General features: G+C 35.1%; 1 protein-coding gene across 1 annotated transcript in view; it reads left to right on the forward strand.

Annotated features, from left to right (window-relative positions):
• Positions 1-22,555, forward strand: part of LOC103603833 (brefeldin A-inhibited guanine nucleotide-exchange protein 1) — a gene marked incomplete at its 3' end in the record, with an annotated part of 90,328 nt that overhangs the window by 63,139 nt on the left and 4,634 nt on the right. The window contains exons 9-20 of the mRNA XM_008588421.1: positions 3,944-4,119; positions 5,086-5,219; positions 9,044-9,278; positions 11,760-11,859; positions 11,970-12,109; positions 12,215-12,323; positions 12,871-13,072; positions 17,368-17,479; positions 17,906-18,111; positions 18,544-18,628; positions 19,453-19,624; positions 21,565-21,716. Of these exons, the coding sequence (XP_008586643.1) occupies positions 3,944-4,119; positions 5,086-5,219; positions 9,044-9,278; positions 11,760-11,859; positions 11,970-12,109; positions 12,215-12,323; positions 12,871-13,072; positions 17,368-17,479; positions 17,906-18,111; positions 18,544-18,628; positions 19,453-19,624; positions 21,565-21,716 (1,823 nt within the window). The remainder of the gene's footprint in view (positions 1-3,943; positions 4,120-5,085; positions 5,220-9,043; positions 9,279-11,759; positions 11,860-11,969; positions 12,110-12,214; positions 12,324-12,870; positions 13,073-17,367; positions 17,480-17,905; positions 18,112-18,543; positions 18,629-19,452; positions 19,625-21,564; positions 21,717-22,555) is intronic.

A 22,555-nucleotide genomic window follows, 5' to 3' on the forward strand; every position in this document is an offset into this window, starting at 1 on the left:
TGCTCTCAAGCGCCGCACTGTAGCAGTGCGCCACCAGGCCGGCCCGAGCTTGTTGTTTATAGGACCCAGGCACCTCCTCTCTGTCTCTCTTGCTTCCTCTCACCATGTGATCTGCTTGTACCCGCCGGCTGCCTGCCACTTTCTGCCATGAGTAGAAGCAGCCTGAGTCCCATGCCAGATGCAGCTGTCCCAGAATCATAAGCCAAATAAACCTCTTTCCTTTATAAATTACCCAGTCTCAGGTATTTCTGTCATAGCAACACAAAACGGACTAATACACTCCTCTATCCTTTCCATTCTTCCTTTCCACACCTCACATTATACAGGTGAGTGTTATATATCATGTCCTTTATCGCTCTTACAATCTTTTCTAATTTCCATCCTTTTGTCTCAGAGTTCTAAATTCAGAGTGAATGTCACAAGGGGTTTTTTAGTTTGTGAATACTTTTCAGTAATGTTCATTCTGCTGTGATTCCAGTGTGACATTTATTTCAGTAATGATGTTTTTGTCTCTAAGAACCCCATTTTTTTCTGAGCTTTTTCATAGCACTTTGCTCTTGTTTATTGATGTAGCATTTCTTCACACGCCACTGAAAGAACTAATTAGAACTGTTTCAGCTATAAAATCTATTTCACAAGGAACCATTTGCTCAGATTACTGTATTTTGTCCCCACTTTTGAGCTGTAGACTTGGTTTATGCCACTTCATATAAAGACAGACTGGATTTGATCAATCTATAAAGAGCTCTCTCAGTAATTATATTTATTTCTTTTCCATTTCTCATAAGGCCTTCCTCTCCATAACCCGTGAGGTGACTATGGTCACAAAAGGCAGACCAATATTTCTGAACTGAGTGCTGACTGAGAAGCAGAGGCTGGGAGGAGCAGGCTATGGCTCTAGTGGTCCTTGGGCTGTGTAGGCCCACCTTACAGTATTGTCAGCACACGCTGAAGTCAAGTGCAGCTTGGGATAAATGCTATGATCATTTTATATATTCTGTGCTCCAGGGGAGATCTTCACATTTGTTGGTTCTCACTCTCCTAACCTTTGATAGGAAATCTTAGGGTTCCTTTATTTAATTAGGGCTTTAATTAGCAGTAGTTAAATAGAAACATAGTGGGAGCCTAGAACTTTAGATTTCACTGCCATATTATGTTAGTTTTGCTTCTGTGTTTATTGCAGCACTCCCAGTTGGCTGGGATACTACTGATTTCTCCTCCTACTCTACTTCTTAGTTTGGGATACCTGCTAAACAAATGTTCCACTTTAATTAGCAGGCAGTACTCAGGTACAGTCTAGATGATCATGGCTGTGAGCAGCTCTGTTGATGGACATTGGCATGGTTCCCCAAGCTCTTTGATTTGCATCTTCCCTCCTACCTCATAGCACCTGCAATTCTAGGGTTTAGGGGTCTTTTAGAACCAACATGACAAAATTCAACCATGGCTCAGGTAAGCCTAATTTTTCGGTCATAGATGTTGAACTAAATGGCTTTTCCCTTGGTCTCAGCCTCTCATTTTCTAGGAATTTCTCAGTTTCGTCCATTGATAGTATTCACCTTAATTTTTCAGTGCTATTAAAGACTATGTCTCTTTATATTTTTTCTTGTAATTTCAGTGGGTTTCGGCCATTTCTCCCTTGACAAATCCCACTGAAATTAAAGAAAAAATGAACAAGTGGGCTCAGTTTACCACCTTGAAAATAGAAGTCTTCATCTACATTTAAGGGATAATTAGAGGAGAAAACCTAAGAGAATATATAACTGTATTAAGTACTTTCTGTGTATCTCAAATGATTTTGTGTGCTTTATTTGCATTTATTAATTTAATATTCCCCCAAACACTGGAATGTTCAGGTACTGTAACCATCCTCTTTTATACATTAGAAAACCAAGGCACTGAGAGATTAGGTTAACTTGCTAGAAAAGTGATAAAGTGAAAATTCCAACCCTAAGGCAGTCTGGCTTCAAAGCTTAAAATAAAATCAGAGAATGTTTTCAATTCCTTTAAGAAATTTTCTAATAATGGAAAGAGGAAAGTAAAATCAAAGAATAGTGAGTATTCCTTTCAGGAATTTTATAAAAAGAGGAAAGAAAATGGACAATAGTTGAGTGTGGCAGGGGTTGGAGGAAGCTGTTTTTCTTTTTTTAGAATGAAAAGATTTGAGTATGTTTATTGGGTAATGGGAAAGATCCAGTTGTGTGCACAAAATTGAAAATGTAATGTTAAAAGAAAATGCTCAGTGGAGGAAGATACTACTGAAGGCAAGAAGAGATGGATTTGAGGACAGAGGAATGGTTCATTGTAGAAAAAGGAGCATTTTCCTCTTAAATGAGAAGGAAGAAAAAGATTATTGGAGATGTCAAGGAATATTGTGGGGGTGCAAGAGAAAGCAAAGAGGCCTATGTTAAATTACCTAATTTTTAGCTAAGTAGAAAGTTGAGGTCATTTGTTAAAGGGGAGGTGGGGAGAGGGCCATGGGAGGAGATGTAATTGGGTGCAGAGAGGAAAAAGAGCTAAAAAGGAGTAAGTGCTTTGGGGAATAAGATAGGATCTCAGCTTCTGATAATCATTATTAAAATTTTCATGACTCCTTTAAGAGTTCTTTGCATATATAAGCTTTCTTTGTATATAATAAAATCTGTAATCATATTTAGCATATCAAATATTAGCATATTAAAGCTCCAGAAGGTCTTCTGAGAGAGCAACTATTTTGTGTAACAAAACAAGTATATTTTATTGCTGAGTATCTTTTTCATGTAATACTTATTAACTGCAAAACATTGTTTGGAATTATCCAGTTTAATCTAATGTTCTAATTAGGAGAGCAGAAAGCAGCGTCAGGGTAGGGGAACCAGAAGCTGCTACTTCTTTCATATTACATGAATCAATCAAAAGTTGGAGATATATTATAAATTAATTAAATTAGTAGTAGCTACCACTTACTAAGCACTAATTGTGTTCTTTATGTATTGTGTGTGTGTGTGTGTGTTCTGGTGATTCCTCATAGACTTATTTATTATCTCTTGCTTATGAAAAAACAGGCAAAAAAGGATGAAAGAATTTATCCAGTTAAATTGTGGAGACATTGAGTGAAACACAGGTCTTTTATATTCCAGAATCTGTGTGCCTTATAGCATAGTATGTTTTCCTCATGCTAGCTTACAGTTTCTTTCAATTGGTAACATGAAAGGAAGTTTCCTGCCAGATAGCTACTGAATCATGGCCATCGATGTGTATGTGTTCCTTTTTTAAAGTAACATACATTGTACTTAGAGTAGTTCTGGAAATTGATATTGTCTGCATTATCTATGTTTGTTCTACCAGAAGTCATTTGTTTTTGTTTATATTAATTACAAGAATGATTACTAAGAGTGACGTAATAAAAAATATTCAGTGGTATGTAGGCCATCATTTCTCTAGCTATGGTCTGAAGAACATACGTTATTAGAGATATTAACAGATATTAAAAAAAAAAAAACGGGGGCACATGGTAAAATAAATTTTGGAAACACTACATGTTGTATATCCCCTTTGGAGGAATCAGTGCAGATTAGCAATTAAAAGTCTATAATAAAGAAACCTGTATCCTAGTGTTTCTTAAACTTATTTGACAATGAAATATTTTTTGAGGAGCTTTCTTAACATCTCAAGGAATTAGCATTCATCAGAACCCAGTTTAGTAAACTCTAATATAGACTAAAAAGTAAGCTTCTGTTTTGGCCCATCCTGGTTTCATCAGCTGAGTGTGTTTCATTGCCAGAGCAACTTAAGGATCATATTTGGAAGTATACCAAATGCATACTTACTTAAATAGTGCCAATACATATTTTACTTCACATTGACTTTCTGCCACTGTTTCATTTTAAATACTCTATGCTTTTTAAATACACTTTGGTTAAGTCAGATATATTTGTGTGTTTTCTTATTCTTATCATTTTAGATATGGGAGAAGGGACTACTATAAATGCAGGTGCAGATGGCAACATTGGAACTATAGAGGATGGTAGTGACAGTGAAAATATTCAAGCAAATGGAATTCCAGGAACACCAATTTCTGTTGCATATACACCATCCTTACCTGACGACAGATTGTCTGTCTCTTCCAATGATACTCAGGTATAAATGATGGGAGGTATAATTTAATTTTACAGATTTATAATAGGCTACCAACACCTTGTAGTAAATATTTCCAGTTGATGATGCTGGCTGATTTCAGTTTGGGGAAATAAAAAATTTGATTTTTTGTTTGTTTGCTCTAATTTATATCAACAGAGCAGTTTATTCCCTTAATGTGTTGATAGCTACATTTCCACCTCTAAGATGTGTCTCGTCTGTGTTCACATCATCCCCCCCCCCCAAATTGAAATCACATTTTAAAAGAACATCCTTATCACGTATCCACAGGAGAATTCTAGTATCATAGGATGAGAAAACTTAGAAATCTAGGGAACTTCATCTTAACCTTGTTCAGGGCTACAAAGAAATCAGTACCAAGGTAGTCACAAATCTTTCTCATCCTTCTCTGTATTTTGTGTGTTTTTATCCTTACCTTTCTAGATAAGGGAATCCTGCCCTAAATCATGCCCCATATTCAGAAGTAGGTTTTCTTGCCTTGTTGACCTTCAGCAGTTAATAACTTTTAGTCATTGCCCTCACAATCTCCTCTGCCTTATGTCTGCACAGAGCTGATTTTTAAAAACACAAAAAATAGGCTAAAAGCATAAAACACCCAATGACAGGTAGTAGAAAGCTTAATTTAGGCCTTGGATAGGTATCTTGTCAGGGCACATTGTATTAGTTTTTTTTTGTCAGTAATGCTATGAGCTGGGTAAATTTTAAGCGTTCATTTGATGGCAAAGAAATAATATTTTAAAATAATGCATTTTTAAGATATTACTTTATTGTTGGGTATGGTAGTGGCATGTTGGATGAAAGGAAATGTGGCAAATTCCTCATCTGGTTCCCCTTCCAATAGGTGGGGGAAACCCCACTTGTTGGTGAGTTGAATCAAATATACTAGAGGACTGAAATTATTTCACACTGGCAAATGTCTTTATTTTCATGGTATATTAACTTGTTTAGGAATCTGGAAATTCTTCAGGACCTTCACCCGGTGCTAAGTTTTCCCACATTTTACAAAAGGATGCCTTTCTAGTATTCAGGTCATTGTGTAAACTGTCAATGAAACCACTGTCAGATGGACCACCAGATCCAAAGTAAGTCATTAGCTGTTTTGCTTGACAAATAGAGGTTTTTAAACTTGAAACTTACTTACTATAAAGGTAATGTTTGGATTCTCTTTTGTTCTTGTCCTGTAGAACCTTAAAAAATTTGGGGAGGGGGGGTATTTTACTTTTTAAAAAAATGTATTGAAAAATAGTAAGTTCCAACACTGCTGGAGTAGATACCTTAAACTATTTCCCAAAGGGTATGGCAGCATTATAGAACAGTGCCTGGTACATAATAGGTGCTCAGTAAATATTATTGAATGAATGTACAAATGAATTCTTATTTCTGAATTGTAAGTAACTTTGAAGCTAATGGAGCCCTGTTTCTCAGCCTAATGGCTAGGCTTCTAAAAACTGCCAGTCTGAGGTAATAAAGCCTAACAGAAATAAATCTTAAAAGTCATAATGAAAGATAATACATATTCATTAATGCATTAATTAGACAAAATGCTCTAGGATGATACCTTTCTCTGTAGGGATCTGGAAGTACTTTGAAATAGGGGTCATTTGTCTAATTCCCATCAAATATATTAGTTTAACGCTTAATTTTCATGAGTCACAAATGGTCAGATATCTTGTATTTCACGTTGTTCAAGTGTAGCTAATTACTGCTTGAGATTGAGTTTGGGCATGGCCTGCCTCTCTAATGTTGCATTGTGATGTATTGTAGCAAAACAATTTAGGTCCTTGGAGAAGACCTGAATGACTTGAAGAAAGGAATATTGAAATAAGGTGAAATAAAAAAAAATTAAAAAAAAAATAAATAAATAAATTTGTAAGTTATTTGTTATTTTTTCTGTAGTTTTGTCACATTGTACCAGTTTAGGGAGAAACATCTTTTAGGCCCCAAAGCCTAAAATCCTAAAATCTTTATATGCCCAAATCTTGAGTGTCAGGAGTATAATTTATTCGTTCTGTATTTTAAAAATATAAACTCTATAGAAACAAAGACTAAACTTATATTGCAGTATAAACTTGATTATGCCTTATATACTTTATAAGAATATATTTTTTAAATTTTCAATATTTTATTATGAGGGGAAAAATAATTTTCTCGTTCAATAACTGACAAATTTTTGATCTCTCATTCTGAACTGAAGACCTACCTTAAGGGGGAAATAACTTAAAAATTTGGTGTTATTGCTGTAGGCCATTTTTGCCATGATTTAAAAATGTTTTTTTTTTAAAAATATTTATTATTAGCATATTCATTTTTACAAATTGTGATATTTCTTTATGCCCTTTGCCCAACGTATCACTTTGCACACACCCTACTTCCCTCCCCCCCATCTCTAGTATCCTTAGGTTTGTTCTCTCCTTCTGAAAGTTCAGTGTATTGTTGTGGTCTTTTCTTTCTTTCCTTCATTCCTTCCTTCCCTCTCTTCTTCCCTCCCTCCCTCCCTCCCTTCCTTCCTAACAGCCTTAAAAGCCTCAGATGTTAACTTTTCCCAAATCAAATGAAAAAATGTGATTTTTAAAAATGCTAGAAATAGAAAAGAGGGAGTTCTTTACAATGCCAAGAATGAAAAGAACACAAAAGAAAATACATGAATTTTGAAAGGGCACTATGGGGGCAGGGAGATGATCATTTAGCCCTGAAAAAAAGAATGATGTAGTTTTGTAAAGTTGCAGTCTTTAGTATTACAAAGGATTCTTATGAGGGTTCTAATGTCAATTAATTATCCTCCTCCTTATTGGGACTAAACCATATATTAGGAAATTTGATTTGAAGACCTTCTTGACTTAATTATCAACGTCATTAAACACTGGATTGAATACTGAAAAAGAGACCAAATTTCCCACCCTTAGAAACTGTTCTTTTCCTGGGCCGGCCTGGTGGCGCACTGCTACAGTGCGCCGCTTGGGAAGCGGAGGCGCTCCCGCCGAGGGTTCGGATCCCACATATGGACCGGTTCCCGCTCACTGGCTGAGCGAGGCGCGGGGGCAGCGCTGAGGTTTGCGATCCCGTTGCCGGTCCCGGTCCGGTATGGGGGCGACACTGAGGGTTGCGATCCGTTGCCGGACACGGAAAAAGACAAAAAAAAAAAAAAAAAAAAAAAACTGTTCTTTTCCAAAGGGAAATATTTCATTTTCTATCTTGAATGATTTTTTTTACCAAAAGTCAGTAAGCTTTTGTAGTTTTCTGTTTTGTTTTTGTCTTTGCGTCTCTTTATATTTTCCAGCTTTGCTAAAGTGTGATAATCCAGGAAATGTTTTCTATGCTTGAATCATAATTTGAAACTACTCCATGAAAAACTGCAGACCTGAGATTTTCAGCCTCATCTGTCTATCAAAAGTATAATTTATTGTGTCATAAGACAATCATTTGTTGATTTCTTCACTCATTAATGCCTTGTATATAGCAGATACTTAATAAATGGATGAATGCAAGAATAAATCCATTAGTTTTTTTGAGAACATACGATGTACAATGCATTTTGTTAGATGCTTGGGGGTACAAAGATAAAACATAATAAAAACGCATATTCTAAAGACTGATTAGCTACAAGATTTAAATCTATAGGATCTGAGCAAAACAGGTGATAAGTGTGAACTAGACTAGGAAGTAGTAGTAGTGTGTAAGTCTCAGAAGACTAGACCATGAGAGGTGATACTTGGCTCATTCTGTTTTCGTATAGCTATTCAAAATCTTACCTCTCACTGTTTGTAACTTGATTTATCTAGGCTTTTTTTAAAAATGATATATTTGCTGCACATATTCTTAAATTCAGAGGAATAGCCATCTTGGAAACATAACTATAGAATAATGAGCCACGATATTATTGGCTTCAGTTTTATTTTAAAGAAAGTAGTTTTTTTGTGTGATTTCCATTTACCTGAAATTAAGTATTCCTTCTTAGACTTACACAGGTCCTTGAATTACTTAACACCACCATAAAAATTCTAAGGTGGAAATCAAGAGCAATTAAGTTTTACTATACTGTGTAAATGTGACTGAATATAGTGTGTGGGATCAGTTTTTTAAAAAAGAACCAACTTACATGCTAACACGTTTAAGTTTGTCCTGCATTTGAAGTGTTCCCTGGAATCAATTTCCTTGGTCTGTTGGGCTTAAGAGATCTGTTTTGTTGAGAGAAAAATTGTATTCGTGAAATCTGATAGTTAAAATGCTATGTAATAATCAGAAGCATAGCCTAGTGTATTAATCAGAAAAAAATTAAAATTTTAAGCCAAAAATGTGCTTTTTATTCCAAAAATATTTAGAATAAATTGCTAAGCTGTTAAGAGATCAAGTTTATAAATGTTCTAAAAACCTCTATTTATTTCAAAAGAGACAAAAAACTTTAGTTACTGAAAAAGTAGCTTGAAGTAGTGCTATAACTTGTTAATGTAACCAAAACATTTTTATTGGTGTTTAGAGTTTTTGAGTAGTGTAACTAGGAAAAAACACATTAGATCTATTGTATACTACATATGACAATTTGAGAAGTTCATCGTAATTTCTGAAGAGGAGTATGGTTGTGAAAGAATAGAACAAGACGTAAATCTTCAAAGTATTTTTCTTTTCCAGTAGAACAATAGGTTGATGTTAAGTATTTCTGAATAATTTTTTTTCCCATTTGAAAAGTTTGTGAAATTATGTGATACAAGTGAACATTAGTGGAAGCAGTCATTGTTAGTGGCTAAGCTTGTTCATGTACTATACTTTTTATGTTGTAGAGTTTCCTGTTTCTCTCCACTTAAAAAAAGTTTATGAAACTGTGAGGTACCAGGAAATATCTTCAGAACAACCTCTCATTACCACAATTCTAAACTTGTTCATATACTGTGCCTTCTTTTTTATGTTTTAGGTCTCATGAGTTACGATCCAAGATTCTTTCATTGCAGTTACTTCTGTCCATTCTGCAGAATGCAGGACCTGTTTTCAGGACAAACGAGATGTTTATTAATGCTATTAAGCAATATCTGTGTGTTGCACTCTCAAAAAATGGAGTCTCATCTGTTCCAGAGGTTTTTGAGCTTTCTCTTTCCATATTTCTTACTTTGTTGTCAAACTTCAAGACACATCTGAAGATGCAAATTGAGGTATATTCTGCATTTAGATGTTAAAGTGTAACATTACTATTGGAAATTTCATCTGTTTTATGTTCTAGTATTTATTCTAATTTTTTAAAGAGATCAGGTTTACTTTGCTCTCCATTATCCCTCAAGGGGAAATAATGAGAGTAAGTGATATAAATACAGATATGCTTTCAAAAATATTAAACATATTAAAATTCCAGATGAGCTTTGTTCTACTTGGAGAAACCACAACATATAAAAACCTAAATTTGAAAAACAAAATTAAGACTGTTGTTACATGAAGATTTATTTTATGAAAATATTCACTTCAGAGTTTCTATAATGTGTTTTTTTTCATGGGCATTAAGTTATATATTTCAGAAAACACAGTTTGTATAACTTTTTAAGAGAACATCTGTGATGTGAAGACAACATGCTTAGAGGTGTTGTTCCACATGCATACATTATACATGCTCAAGAAATCATTAGAAGTTTGATATTTTTTTTTTTAGAATCCTCATTTTTAAGCATGGTATCTTATATTACAATAATAGGCTTTTGCTTATTAGTGCAATTTGATAAATTGTTGACAGCTTAAGTTTTTTTCCCTCTCTCTCCAAATCTGTGTTATTTATTTATTTATTTATTTTGAAAATCAGAGAATCCCAGACATTCTTGATTCATGACATCATTAGAGTCCCTAAGCTTCTCATAGTGCACTTAGGTCAAAAGAAATACCTAATAGTTTCATTTATTAAGTATTTAGGGCCAAACAACTTAACAAATATTTGTCCTAACAACCTAGTACCAGTTTTTTAAAACTACAGTATGTATAAATTGAAAGGAAAAATAATGTTTTTATTCGATTCTTAACCACAATTAGTTGCTACTGGGATGTGTGTGCCTGTTGGACACTGCACGACTTCTTAGACTTTGGAACCAGATGAGGGCACTGCTGCCCTCATTCCTGTTCTTTATTGATTTTTATGCATTACTTGCTTTTTATCATAGCAGCTACCAAAACCCAAGTTTGCAAAGATAATGATGTCATTGAAAGGAGTGTGGTGTGATCTAATTAAAACCATAAACAGTCTTTGGAGGTATTCAGAAGTTGTATTTTCCTCTGAATTTTGCCTCAAAAATTCTCATGGCACCTCTGAGTTTGCTATAGCATCCTGGGGGTGCCATGGTGCAGTGTTTGCAAACTGTGGCCGTAAATACAGATGTTTACTGAACACCCACAGTGTTCACCTAGAAGCCATACAATCTGGACACAATGCTTAGCAAGAAAGACCTTGGCTCTGTTCTCTTAGACCTTATAGTCCATAGGGAGTATTGATAGTTAGCAAGTAAATAGAAATGTGTTGAATTTTGTGAAAGAAAAGCACATTCATTACAAGGGTACCTAACCCATTTTAGGGGAGAAGATGTTATAAATGTGATTATTTCTGGATTCACAATACATATGGTCCATAAATGTTAATTTGGGGGTACTTCCAAAAGTTTGTGGAAAAATAGATTTAAAAGATAATATGAATCCATGAATTTTTTGAATACTGTCGCATGTTTTCTTTTTCAGTCATCTCTTAAATAACACTCACTTTTCCAAAAAATTTTTAGCTGTTAAATCGAAATTTATTTCATTAGGTTTATTAACTCCTTTGTTCTTGATAATATTTGGTGTAAAGAATAGTGAGAGGGCCGGCCCGGTGGCGCACTGCTACAGTGTGCTGCTTGGGAAGTGTGGCGGCGCTCCCGCCAAGGGTTCAGATCCCACATACAGACCGGCCGCTCACTGGCTGAGCGAGGTGCGGGAGCAACACCGAGGGTTGCGATCCCGTTGCCGGTCCCGTTGCCGGTCCCGGTCCGGTACGGGCGCGACACTGAGGGTTGCGATCCGTTGCCGGTCACGAAAAAAGACAAAAAGGAAAAAAAAAAAAAGAATAGTGAGAAATAGTTTATATGTAGTTTTTAGACAGTAGAGATGTTCACCTTTGTGAATAATTAGAAAAATAATTGCTTATAAGAGTTAGATCCTTTTTATTGTGTTGATTAACGTATCAGTTACATTTAAATCTAGGAACAATTACGTCTGCCCAGTACTAGAATGTCTGAAAAATGTGACTTATGAATGAAGTGTACATTATGCCCTTCGAGGGGGTAAAAAAATGAAGCATAATTTATGTTTTGTAAAGATGTTCAAGAAATTGTCATCTAGAAGACTCCAAATCTTTGCATACTTCTTTTGTAGCAACTTCTTCTTTTGTATGATGATGGAAAGTAAAACACAACAGTATACAGTGCAGTGTTGGTACTAGAAGGGCAAGTTTAAGTCACCCACCCAAGTTTTTAGTCCTGAGGTTTCAGAGATGGAGCTCAAAAGTTGCTGAGCTCCAGAGGAGCTTATGTCGTAATCTCTACTCTATAGCTTTGGGGTATTGAAAAAGTGATCATACATATGAATTCTAAACAATATTTTAAACACAAGTTTTCCTCTAATCACAGGTGTTCTTTAAAGAAATTTTCCTATACATTTTGGAAACTTCTACCAGCTCATTTGATCACAAATGGATGGTTATTCAGACACTGACGAGAATTTGTGCAGGTATTTAAAATTATCCTTCTTTATTATCTCTTTCTTATTATGAAATATTTAAAAGACCAAATGTACTCATATACTAGATGCATTTTGTTGAAATTAATATATTGTTACAGATGCTCAGAGTGTAGTGGATATTTATGTAAACTACGACTGTGACTTAAATGCAGCAAATATATTTGAAAGGCTAGTAAATGATCTATCAAAAATTGCTCAAGGAAGGGGCAGTCAAGAACTTGGTATGAGTAATATTCAGGTAAGAACTTTAAAAACATTTTCCAACTTAAACTGCCAAAGAAGAGCCAAGTGCTTTCCTTAAAAGATCTTTTTGTTGTTATTCTATTTATGAATTATTTTGTAGGAATTGAGCCTGAGGAAAAAAGGTTTAGAATGTTTAGTGTCGATTTTGAAGTGTATGGTTGAATGGAGTAAGGATCAGTATGTGAATCCCAACTTTCAGACAACTCTCGGTAAGATGACATTTTGAGTTATTCTTTGTTGTTTTAAGTAAATGATACTTGGGAGGATAGTTGCAAATATTGTTAAACCAATTTCATGATGTATTTATTTATTTAACTGATAAAGAAGCATTCTTTATGAGTTATATAACTAGTTTTAAAATTACACATTTTTCAACTTAGTTATTCAAACTATTCTTTCTAAATCATCTTAGAAATATCTTGAACATTATATAAAGTGAACTATATTTACGTAACTTTATTATATAGAAGATACATATAAAAGTCAGTAAGTTTTAAGAAGGTTGAATTGTTCATCTGTTTCATGTTTACCTTCCCTCAGAAAAAAAATCATAGCTGCAGGGCTACACTAGTGTTATCTAAGCCAAGAGTCCTATGAGGAAAAACTGTTCCCCTTGAGGCATGAGCTGAAAGCAGAAATCCAGGTTGTACTCAGCACTGCAACTGCAAAAAGAACTCCTCCTAATGGTGCAAGCTGTGCACAGAATAATATATGAGTACTATATCCATTTTTGTGGTTTTTGCTTCTTTTTAATAGGTCAGGAAAAACCTTCAGAGCAGGAGATGAGCGAAATTAAACACACTGAGACAATAAACAGATACGGAAGTTTAAATTCCCTAGAGTCGACATCGTCGTCAGGAATAGGCAGCTACAGTACACAGATGTCTGGCACTGATAATCCAGAACAATTTGAGGTCCTGAAACAACAAAAAGAAATAATAGAACAAGGGATAGATTTGTAAGTATCTAAGTATAAAGAGAAGTATTATTGAATCTCCCTCTGCCAGTACTATGCCACCCCTTGCCTGGGCTTCTTTACATCTTATGATTGTTTTTTATTCCTTCCTTATTACCACCTTTCAATGAGTAAAGTGGAGTGTAGTTTATTCTCTTGGATCCACGAATTTTAATAGTTCCCTGTACAACTTCCCTTGTTCATTGCAGTCTAACCCAAACAGACTCTTGTAATGCCCAGCCACTTTTGGCATGTAAATTAATTTTTTTTCTTTATTTTATTGAATCATAATTGTTATACATATTTTTGGCATTCAACATTGACATATGTCGATCAAATCAATATTATTAGCATGTATGTTACTACAAATTGTATTTATTCTTTATGCCCCTTATCCAGTCTCTCCCCATCCTCCTTTCCCTCCCCACTCCCACCTCTGATAACCCTAGATTTCTTCTCTCATTCTGAAAAAGTAACAATTACTCTGTTGATTTGTTGTGTAGATGATCTGTCCAGTGCTGAGAGAAGTGTGTTCAGGACCCCCACTATCATCATAGAGTAGATGCTACTTCTGTCACTCTGGAATGGGCTTTGTGGAGAGAGACGTCCTCTTCTTTTCTTTGGTCTCCTCTGGTGACTCTCCTTGTAATAATGCACTTGAGTGGCTGGCAGGCCATCTGCACAGTGGTTGTGGTGTCTAGCCATTTTTGTAGCAGCTGTGGTATTGTGGTGGCTGTGGTCACATGGAAGTGGTGTTTTTGGCGTGCTCCTTTCCTGGTTGCAGGAAGAGGGGTCAGTCCCCAACACCGTACCTCAGGACCCAGGCAGGCCCTGTGGCTTGGCGTGTAAATTAATTTTACAACCATGTATTATGTGCAGTTGATGAACGTTATCTGTGTAGTTTTATACTGTTCATTTAGGTTAGTTATGAAATCCCCCATTATATTTCCTAATCAGGTGACAACGCAAAAAATTTAAAGAATGGAACTTCTAATAGTGAGCATTGCTCCTTTATAGGTTTTTTGTTTTCTCCAGTTAGATTACAAACATACTACTCTTGTTATTGATATCCTCTTGTTATTGATTTCATTTTTATGTGTTGATGAGGTAATCACCTCCCTTTCCAACCTGGCTACTATACCAGACTCTGATCTTGTGAAGTCCATTAAGCTTTGTGATATCTGCCTACTCTTGTACTATTTCCTGTGTGCATACCAGCATACTGCCTGCCTTTCTCTTATTGCCCATCTCTTCTTTCAAAGAGTTGCCATGAGGAACAATGAAATTGCTGGCCTTTCTCCATGTGTCTAGCTACTGTAACCTGTTAAAAATCCCCTTGTATTTTTGCTTGGTTTGCTACTTCTGCTGTAAAGAATTTCTTCCTGATATTTAAGCAGTGCCTTTTGATGTGTCAAGTATCTTTTTTTCAGTGTTAATATGGGGGGGGGATGACAAAAATGTACACATATTCTTTGCTATAAAATGATAAAATCTTACAAAATTGCCTCAGGAAATAGCTATCAATACTTCACTTATTCTAATTGTTCAGTCAATATTTTTGAAGTCCCATCTGTTCCAGATACATGAGGTCCTGGGGAAACAAGATGAATAAAGCAGCTCTTCTTCCTGAGGAGCACATGGTCTAGTATGTGTAAACATCTATGCTTATTAAAATTGTGCTGCTCACTCAGCAAACACATATTTGGTAATTGGGACTATGTGCCAAGCACCTAGTCTACATATGGGCAAAGTATTTTTTAAAAATAGTACTGTGTAAGGTCCATAATAGGGTGTTGTACAAAGTGCTGCCGTGGTATATAACTCTGATGTGCTTGAGTAGAAGTCATAGGGCTTTAAAGTGGAAATCCTCCTAACCTCTAGTCCTCTTAACCACTGGACTTGCTTTCTACTTCATACAGCTATTAATGAGAATGCTTTCTTGTAGCTGTGTTTTCATATACTTTTCCAGACTGTTTCTTTCATGACACCACTCTGTCCTGTTTCCCTCCTACCTTTCGGACCATGCCATTTCAGTCTTGTTATGGGCTATTTTTCTCCTGCGTACATCTTAGCATTGCCTGGGTTCTCTCTCTCACTCTTTTTCTTTTCTTACTTTGTATCTTCTCTTAAGTGGTCATGTTCTTTTTTATGCTCTTTCTTTGTTCTAATGTCTCACAACAGCCAAGTGTTGTTTTTAACATAAACACCTCTACTGAAGTCCAGAGTCATATCTCTAATTGCCTGTTGGAGTTTCCACTGGATAGTGCATAGTTTTTCACATCAGCATGTCCAGAACTGTATTTATCAGTCTCTGTTCTCTCCATAATCAACCCCCCAATATTCCAACCAAAAACAAAAGAGGAATGGAAAACCTTATTGTTTCTATATTTCCTATTTAGGCTAGTGACCCCAGTATGCTACTAAATTTATAAGCTAGAATCCTGGGTATTAGCTAAGATTTTCACCTCACTCTTGAATCTAATCTGTCACTAAGTCCTGTTGATTCTACTTCCTAAATATCTCTGCCATTTGTTCTCTTTTCTCCATCTCCCACAAACTATTCTCAAGTCAAACCATCACCATTTCTTGCCTTGACTAGTATAATCTTTTAATTGACTTACCTTTCTTTGGTCTTGTTTATTCTTCAGTCTTTTTTCACATTTAACTAGAATAATCTTTCGTGAATGAAAGTTTGATTGCATTCCTCCCTTCTCTTGCTCTTAGAGAATAAAGCCAAAGCTTCTTGTGATAGCATATAATATCTTCATGATTTGGATCTGCTGGACTCTAAGCCTCATTACTTGCCACTTCATTGTTCATCTTATTTCATTGTTCAGCAATGCAGAGCTATTTATTATAATATCATGTTGTTTTATGCTGTTGTGTATTAGCATGGCCTCTTTCTCTCTGCCTAAGATGATTTGTTTTTGTTGTCGTTATTTTTACTATTGGTAAAAGATATAATCATTCTTCAAAACTCAGTTCCAGAGTTACCTTCCCAAGGAAATATATCACGACTATCTCAGTTAGTCACTTCCTCTGCTGTTATTTTTTTTTTAACCTTGTGAATACATTTATTTGATGCATTTTACTATTACAATTTTTTGGAATGTGTTGTTTCTTCCATTAGAGTGAGAGCTTCTAGAGAGCAGGGATTGTGTTTATCTCAGTGAAAAATGTTTGCTTTTAATTATTGTATATGGCTGTGGTTGAAATAGAAATTGACAGAGGAATCATTAGGAGGACAGAACAGGGAAAAGCGTTCCAGACAAAGAGAATGTCATGTGCAGCAGTACCAGAGGAAAGAGAGGACATCTGAGGACTGTTGTTAAGCATGGCGGGGACAGGGTAGAGGGGGAGTAGCAGGAGATGAGATGAGAGCATTGAGTTGGATCTAGATTACAGGAGGCCTTATCCTCCATGTAAAGGAGTTTTTGTCTTGTTCCTTTTGACACTGTCATGCCACTTAAGGATTTTAAGCACTAGAGCAGTAGCATCAGATTTCTATTTTGGAAAGATGACTTTGCCAGCAGCCTGAAGGGTGGATTAGAATGTGGGCAAAGCAAGAGATAGGGGAGACCATTTAAGAACTCTTGCAATAGCCCGAGTGACAAGTGATAAGGCACCAAAGTAATAAAAGTAGGAAGTAAATGATTTGTAAACACAGAGGTGACATTTGAATTGTATCTTAAAGTATGAGGGAGAGTTACCCTGTGAATGAAACAGGTCAAGGGCATGCAGAGGAAATAGATTCTGCAAATATATTATGTTTATGGAATGGGATAGGATATAAGGGAGCAGATGAGACAGAAGGGTGTGAGAGATAAACTGGAGTTATATTGAGAAAAATTTTGTATGCCAGCGTAATCTGGGCAAATGAGCCAAGATTACTTGAGGATTAAGAAGAATATATATTCAAAGTTTGGCATATTTAGTATTCACAGCCTTATTCAATGTTCATCTGCTACATGGCATTGTCTCTAATAGTCCAGTTTACCACTGTTGCTATTGATCAAAAAATATACCATAGTGTAACAGGAAATCTGTGAAATGATCCGTATCAGTGATTAAAAATGGCCTTCTATTTGAGACTCTTTTCTAGAAAGAAAAGAATAAAGAAAACTTTGGACAATGTAATATTTTTGTACATTTTACACATCGATTATATTAAGTAAGCTCCTATTTTCTAAGTGCTATTAGAAAATTAATTTACAGTACTGTAGTTTAAGATCTTCTTTTTAGGAAAAGACAAATGATTTTTTATTTTTAATGTTCTTGTTAACTTTAATATCATCTAGATTTAATAAGAAACCAAAGAGAGGAATACAGTACCTCCAAGAACAAGGGATGCTTGGCACTACACCTGAAGATATCGCCCAATTCTTACATCAAGAGGAAAGATTAGACTCTGTAAGAATACCATATTTCATTCTGACCTTTTCTATAAAATTCCTTTTTAAGCTAATAATACGTTTTGTAGCTCCTTTAAAATGCTTTCCTAAGTGTGTAAACCAGTGGGCCTGGCAGAACCCACATATATGAAAAGTAGACCCTCCATATAGGTGAGTTTTGCATCCTGGAAATACTATATTTTCAATCTTTGATTGAGGAAAAGTTTGCATATAAATAGACCCAAACAATTCAAACCCATGTTGTTCGGGGATCAACTGTATGTATAAATATAAAAATATATAAATGCATTTAGTACATTAAACTTTTAGCTTCGTGTTTGAAATTGTTAACCCTGTAGTCAAAATTTTCTGCTTTTTAAATGGCTGTGTGGTGAATGTACCATGCCATTAGAATATTAATTTCTGTCTTTTGTTTTTACTTTAGACTCAAGTGGGTGAGTTCCTGGGAGATAATGATAAATTTAACAAAGAGGTCATGTATGCATACGTGGACCAACATGACTTTTCAGGAAAGGACTTTGTTTCAGCCCTTCGCATGTTTCTGGAAGGATTCCGTCTTCCAGGGGAAGCTCAGAAAATCGATCGATTAATGGAGAAATTTGCTGCAAGATACCTCGAATGCAATCAAGGGTAAGTAAGTTTCACATGATTATTGACTGTCAGCTATATTCAAGACACTGTGCTGGGAGCATCCAGGGATTCAGAAGTAAAAGGCTATAATCCCCCCCACCCCCTCCCTTAGAGGATTTAGATTATCTACAGTGTGGAAGAGATAAGACAGAATCATAAAAAATTGTAATATGAGATAGAAAGAACATAAGTCCTAAGAGAGAAAAGTAAAGAATAGAACATAAGTCCTAAGAGAGAAAAGTAAAAGTGCTACGGGAAATCATAAAAAATTGTAATATGAGATAGAAAGAACATAAGTCCTAAGAGAGAAAAGTAAAGATAGAACATAAGTCCTAAGAGAGAAAAGTAAAAGTGCTACGGGATTTGAGATGAAACTGTTTAAATGAAACTATAAAACAATAAGTTTATAACATGATACTTTTATTTTTCCAGACAAACCCTTTTTGCTAGTGCAGATACTGCTTATGTTTTGGCTTACTCAATTATCATGTTGACTACAGACCTTCACAGTCCACAGGTATGTTTTTTTCTAAGTCAGTTTTATAATAAGTAGTACAAATTAAATACATTCTTTTGAATTCAATAAGTAATAGTTGAAATTTTAATTTTATTAGGTTAAATCAGTCACCAAACTGGGGCATTTAATTTGGAGTGGTATACATTTTACAAAAGCAATTTCCATTAGTAATTCTAATTAGATTTTTAGGTATTTGTAAAATATATCTGTGTTTGTTAGTCTCATGATTGATAGCTATATAAAGCTAAAGATAAATTTTAATCTAAAAAGATGTTTATAAGTGTTTTTTCTATACTTATCACAACATGGAAAAACACTATATAGAAACAATCTTTTTTTTTTTTTATGTTTCAAACTTAAACAGTAGAGAAATTAGTATAGTGAGCTCCCGTATACCCATCAGCCAGCTTCCAGTTTATCAACTTCTGGCCAGTCTTGTTCTAACTACATTCCTCTCCTCCCCCAAATGATTTTGAAGCAAATCCCAGATATCGTATCAATTTATCTGTGTTTATTTTAGTATCTCTAAAAGAGAAATACTCTATTAAAATATAATCAAAATACTATCACACCTTAAAAATTATTAATTACCAATGTCCACATCAGAGCAAGATGAATTAGTAAATGCTGGAATGGGTCTTTTCTACATTGCCTTTATTTTCTGTGACTTCATTTTTCCTCTTTTGTGTGAGTTTTGTTGAACATTTCCCACTTTGTGTCCTCAAAGTTATTAAAAAATCTTTCATGTGAGTATTCAAATTCTTAAAATACATGTGACATTTTTATGTTAACTTTTAGAAATTATAATGGTTTTTCATATCTAGGTTAAAAATAAAATGACAAAGGAACAATACATTAAGATGAACAGAGGTATCAATGATAGTAAAGACCTTCCTGAAGAGTATCTATCAGCTATCTATAATGAAATAGCTGGGAAAAAGATATCAATGAAAGAAACAAAAGAACTAACAATACCTACAAAATCGAGTAAACAAAGTAAGTATCCAAATCAATTGATTGTTCAAGGGGAAGAATACGAGTTCTTAAAAGTTTTTCCCTTGATTTAAAATAAAGTAACCATATAAATATGCGCTAGAACCATGTATTGATAAGTTTTATAATAACAATTTGTGATCTGATCGTATTTTTTTCCTCATCCTGAAGAGAACACTAACCCATAATGATTGATGAAAAATGCTACATAATATGCACATGTTCGTGTGCATTTAATATACTCATATACTTGTCCATTTAGCAGTTAGTCTCAGCAAGGATATGGAGGTTAAAGAGATTGGTGAGATGACCCCCGTCGTCAGACTTCAGCTTTTTTTTTTCTGCCTCATCATCTACAAACAACATATTTCCATCTGCTCATCTATTATTATACATAAATAGAAGCTGGAAGTAGGGTGATTGGAGGAGGTGGGGAAGCCTAGGATTATGGGGAGCTCCTAGAGTTAGAAATCTCTTTAGACAGACGGCAAAGTATGTCACTGTAGAGTTTCTATATCTAATCAGCACTAGTAGCCAACTGTGGACCCAGCTCCATTCTAAACACTGTATACATGTAGGCAGTGGTAATTAAATTAGAGCCAAAATCTGACTACAGGATGAGGTGAGGGTAGTAGCTTAAGAATGTCACAGTAATATAGAAAGAGGAATCCTGACTCTCTGAGCACTTCCACTTGGAAGTGAAATCTCAAGCTTGAACAGATTGCAGTAGCAAAATTCTCTTGACAGGAGAGAAGCAATAAGGTCTATGTGATGTGTATATTTTCAAAAGTTGGAAAATTATTGGGTGAGAGTCAGTAGACTAGGGAGATAATGTTAGAAAGAACAGTGGAGTATAACAGGCCTTAGGCCTTACCTTTTAGAATATTATAGGGGATTATATTCTAAGAAATTTTAATTCTAATAGAAAATTCTCCCTCTTTTTTATAGATGAGGAAACTCAAGTCCAGAGAGATTAGGAAAGAGAATCAGAATCTGAGCTAAATAAAAAACTTTTATTCATCTCTCTGCCTCTAAAACCCAGAGAGGTCATGTGGCAAAGCCAAATCTTGAACTAGGCACCCTTGACTCTTATACCAGTCCAGTATGAACAATTTATTTGTTAGTGTTATTTTTAGCTCTGCTTGTAACATTAAGTATTCATCAAGCCTTCATTTTTCACACCTAAGTAGATGCCTATTCTCTGATTTAATTTTCTTCCTCTTGTCTGAATTATAAAATCCTTATACCTCTTTCTCTGGCCTATTTTTATATGGTGATAGGAAATCAAGGAAAAGCTGGATATGGCAAGGAGATGGTGGTGTACTGAAAACACTAAAATTACCCTGGAGTGTTAGGGCCAGTGTTCTCTTGTTAACTGAGGAGATGTCCTCCAAGCTTGTGTGGTGCAAGGATGCCATTGCCTTTTGCCTCTCTTCTGCCATTCTATCCCACATTTGAATTATTTCCCTAATACATTCATCGTGACAGTTGTAGCTACTCTCTTCCCTTTTCATAGATTTTTCACTTATTCCTAACTCCTAGTCCAGGATTTTTTTTTTCTTTGAAGTAAAATTCACATAACATAAAATTAACCATTTTAAAGTGAACAATTCAGTGGCATTTAGTACATTCATGATGTTGTGCAATCATCACTTCTATCTAGCTCCAAAATGTTTCATTACTTCAAGATAAAACCCCAAACCCGTTAAGCAGTTACTCCCCATTCCTCCTCCCTGCAACCCCTGGCAACCATCAGTCTGCCAGTCTGCTTTGTTTCTGTGGATTTACCTGTTCTGGATATTTCATGTAAGTGCAATCATGTAGCATGTGACTTTTTGTGTGTGGTTTATTGGGACTATTTTTAGTTAGTGTTGGTGGTGTTTATTATTATAGTAAAACATCAAAATAGTATTTTTAAATGCTAATAGTGTTTATTGTTTCAGACGTAGCCAGTGAAAAACAAAGAAGACTTCTGTATAACTTAGAAATGGAACAGATGGCCAAGACAGCTAAAGCACTCATGGAGGCCGTGAGCCATGTTCAGGCACCTTTTACAAGTGCAACACATTTGGAGCATGTGAGGCCCATGTTTAAGGTTAGAATTACTAGTAACTTTTGGTTGCAGTATACATTTATGTTATTTGTTTCAGCATATTTTTAAGTTAAAGTATTAGTGATAAGCACATTGGTGTAGACCTGGAAGCAATAGCCATGTCATTTAGGACGTAACATGTAATACATTTCTCTTAATAAGGAGAATTAGAAGAGGTGTACACTATAAGTAATTAACAGGTGTGTAATCATAGAAATTAAGAATAGAAAGTTTTTGAAAAATGACCATTAATGCATGGCCTGGTTTTCTCTAAATGAGTTATACTTAAAACTTTTGTAGTTAACTCAGATTTCAAAGTGATGATGAGGCTCTTGCCCTCTCTCAGTGCTTCTGGTCCAGGAACTAATATGAGGGTTCTGAGTATGCCTGGATCCCAGAAAGTAGAATAAGAAACAAAAGGGAACATTATTTATGTTCGTGGGTTGACTTAGTAATAATGATACTTATTGGTTCTTTGAAATTTGATTTCCCATTCCTTCTTCATTCTCCTGTTTTTCTTTTCTGTCCTTTCTCTGAATTCCAGAATGAGTAAGCAGTGCATTGTAAGGGCTGTAGGGAAGTGGAGGGGAAGCTAGTCAAGCCTGAAAAGGAAAAGTGAATAAAGTGTATTCCAGTTCCTGAGACACTATAGTAAGATGGTCTTAGGAGGCTGAATGTCATAATATGAGTTCTCATTTTGATATTAACTATGTATATATTTGAGTAGTAAAAGCTGACTAGAAGATTTCTGTGTTTCCTCTCAACTCTAAAATTTTATAATTACTTCTACCCCTATTTCAAGGTCTATGTGATATGGTGTTTCTAAAAATTGGTGAAGAATT

The sequence above is a fragment of the Galeopterus variegatus genome, unplaced genomic scaffold, assembly GCF_000696425.1.
Source record: "Galeopterus variegatus unplaced genomic scaffold, G_variegatus-3.0.2 Scaffold4815, whole genome shotgun sequence".
Classification (NCBI taxonomy): Eukaryota; Metazoa; Chordata; class Mammalia; order Dermoptera; family Cynocephalidae; genus Galeopterus; species Galeopterus variegatus.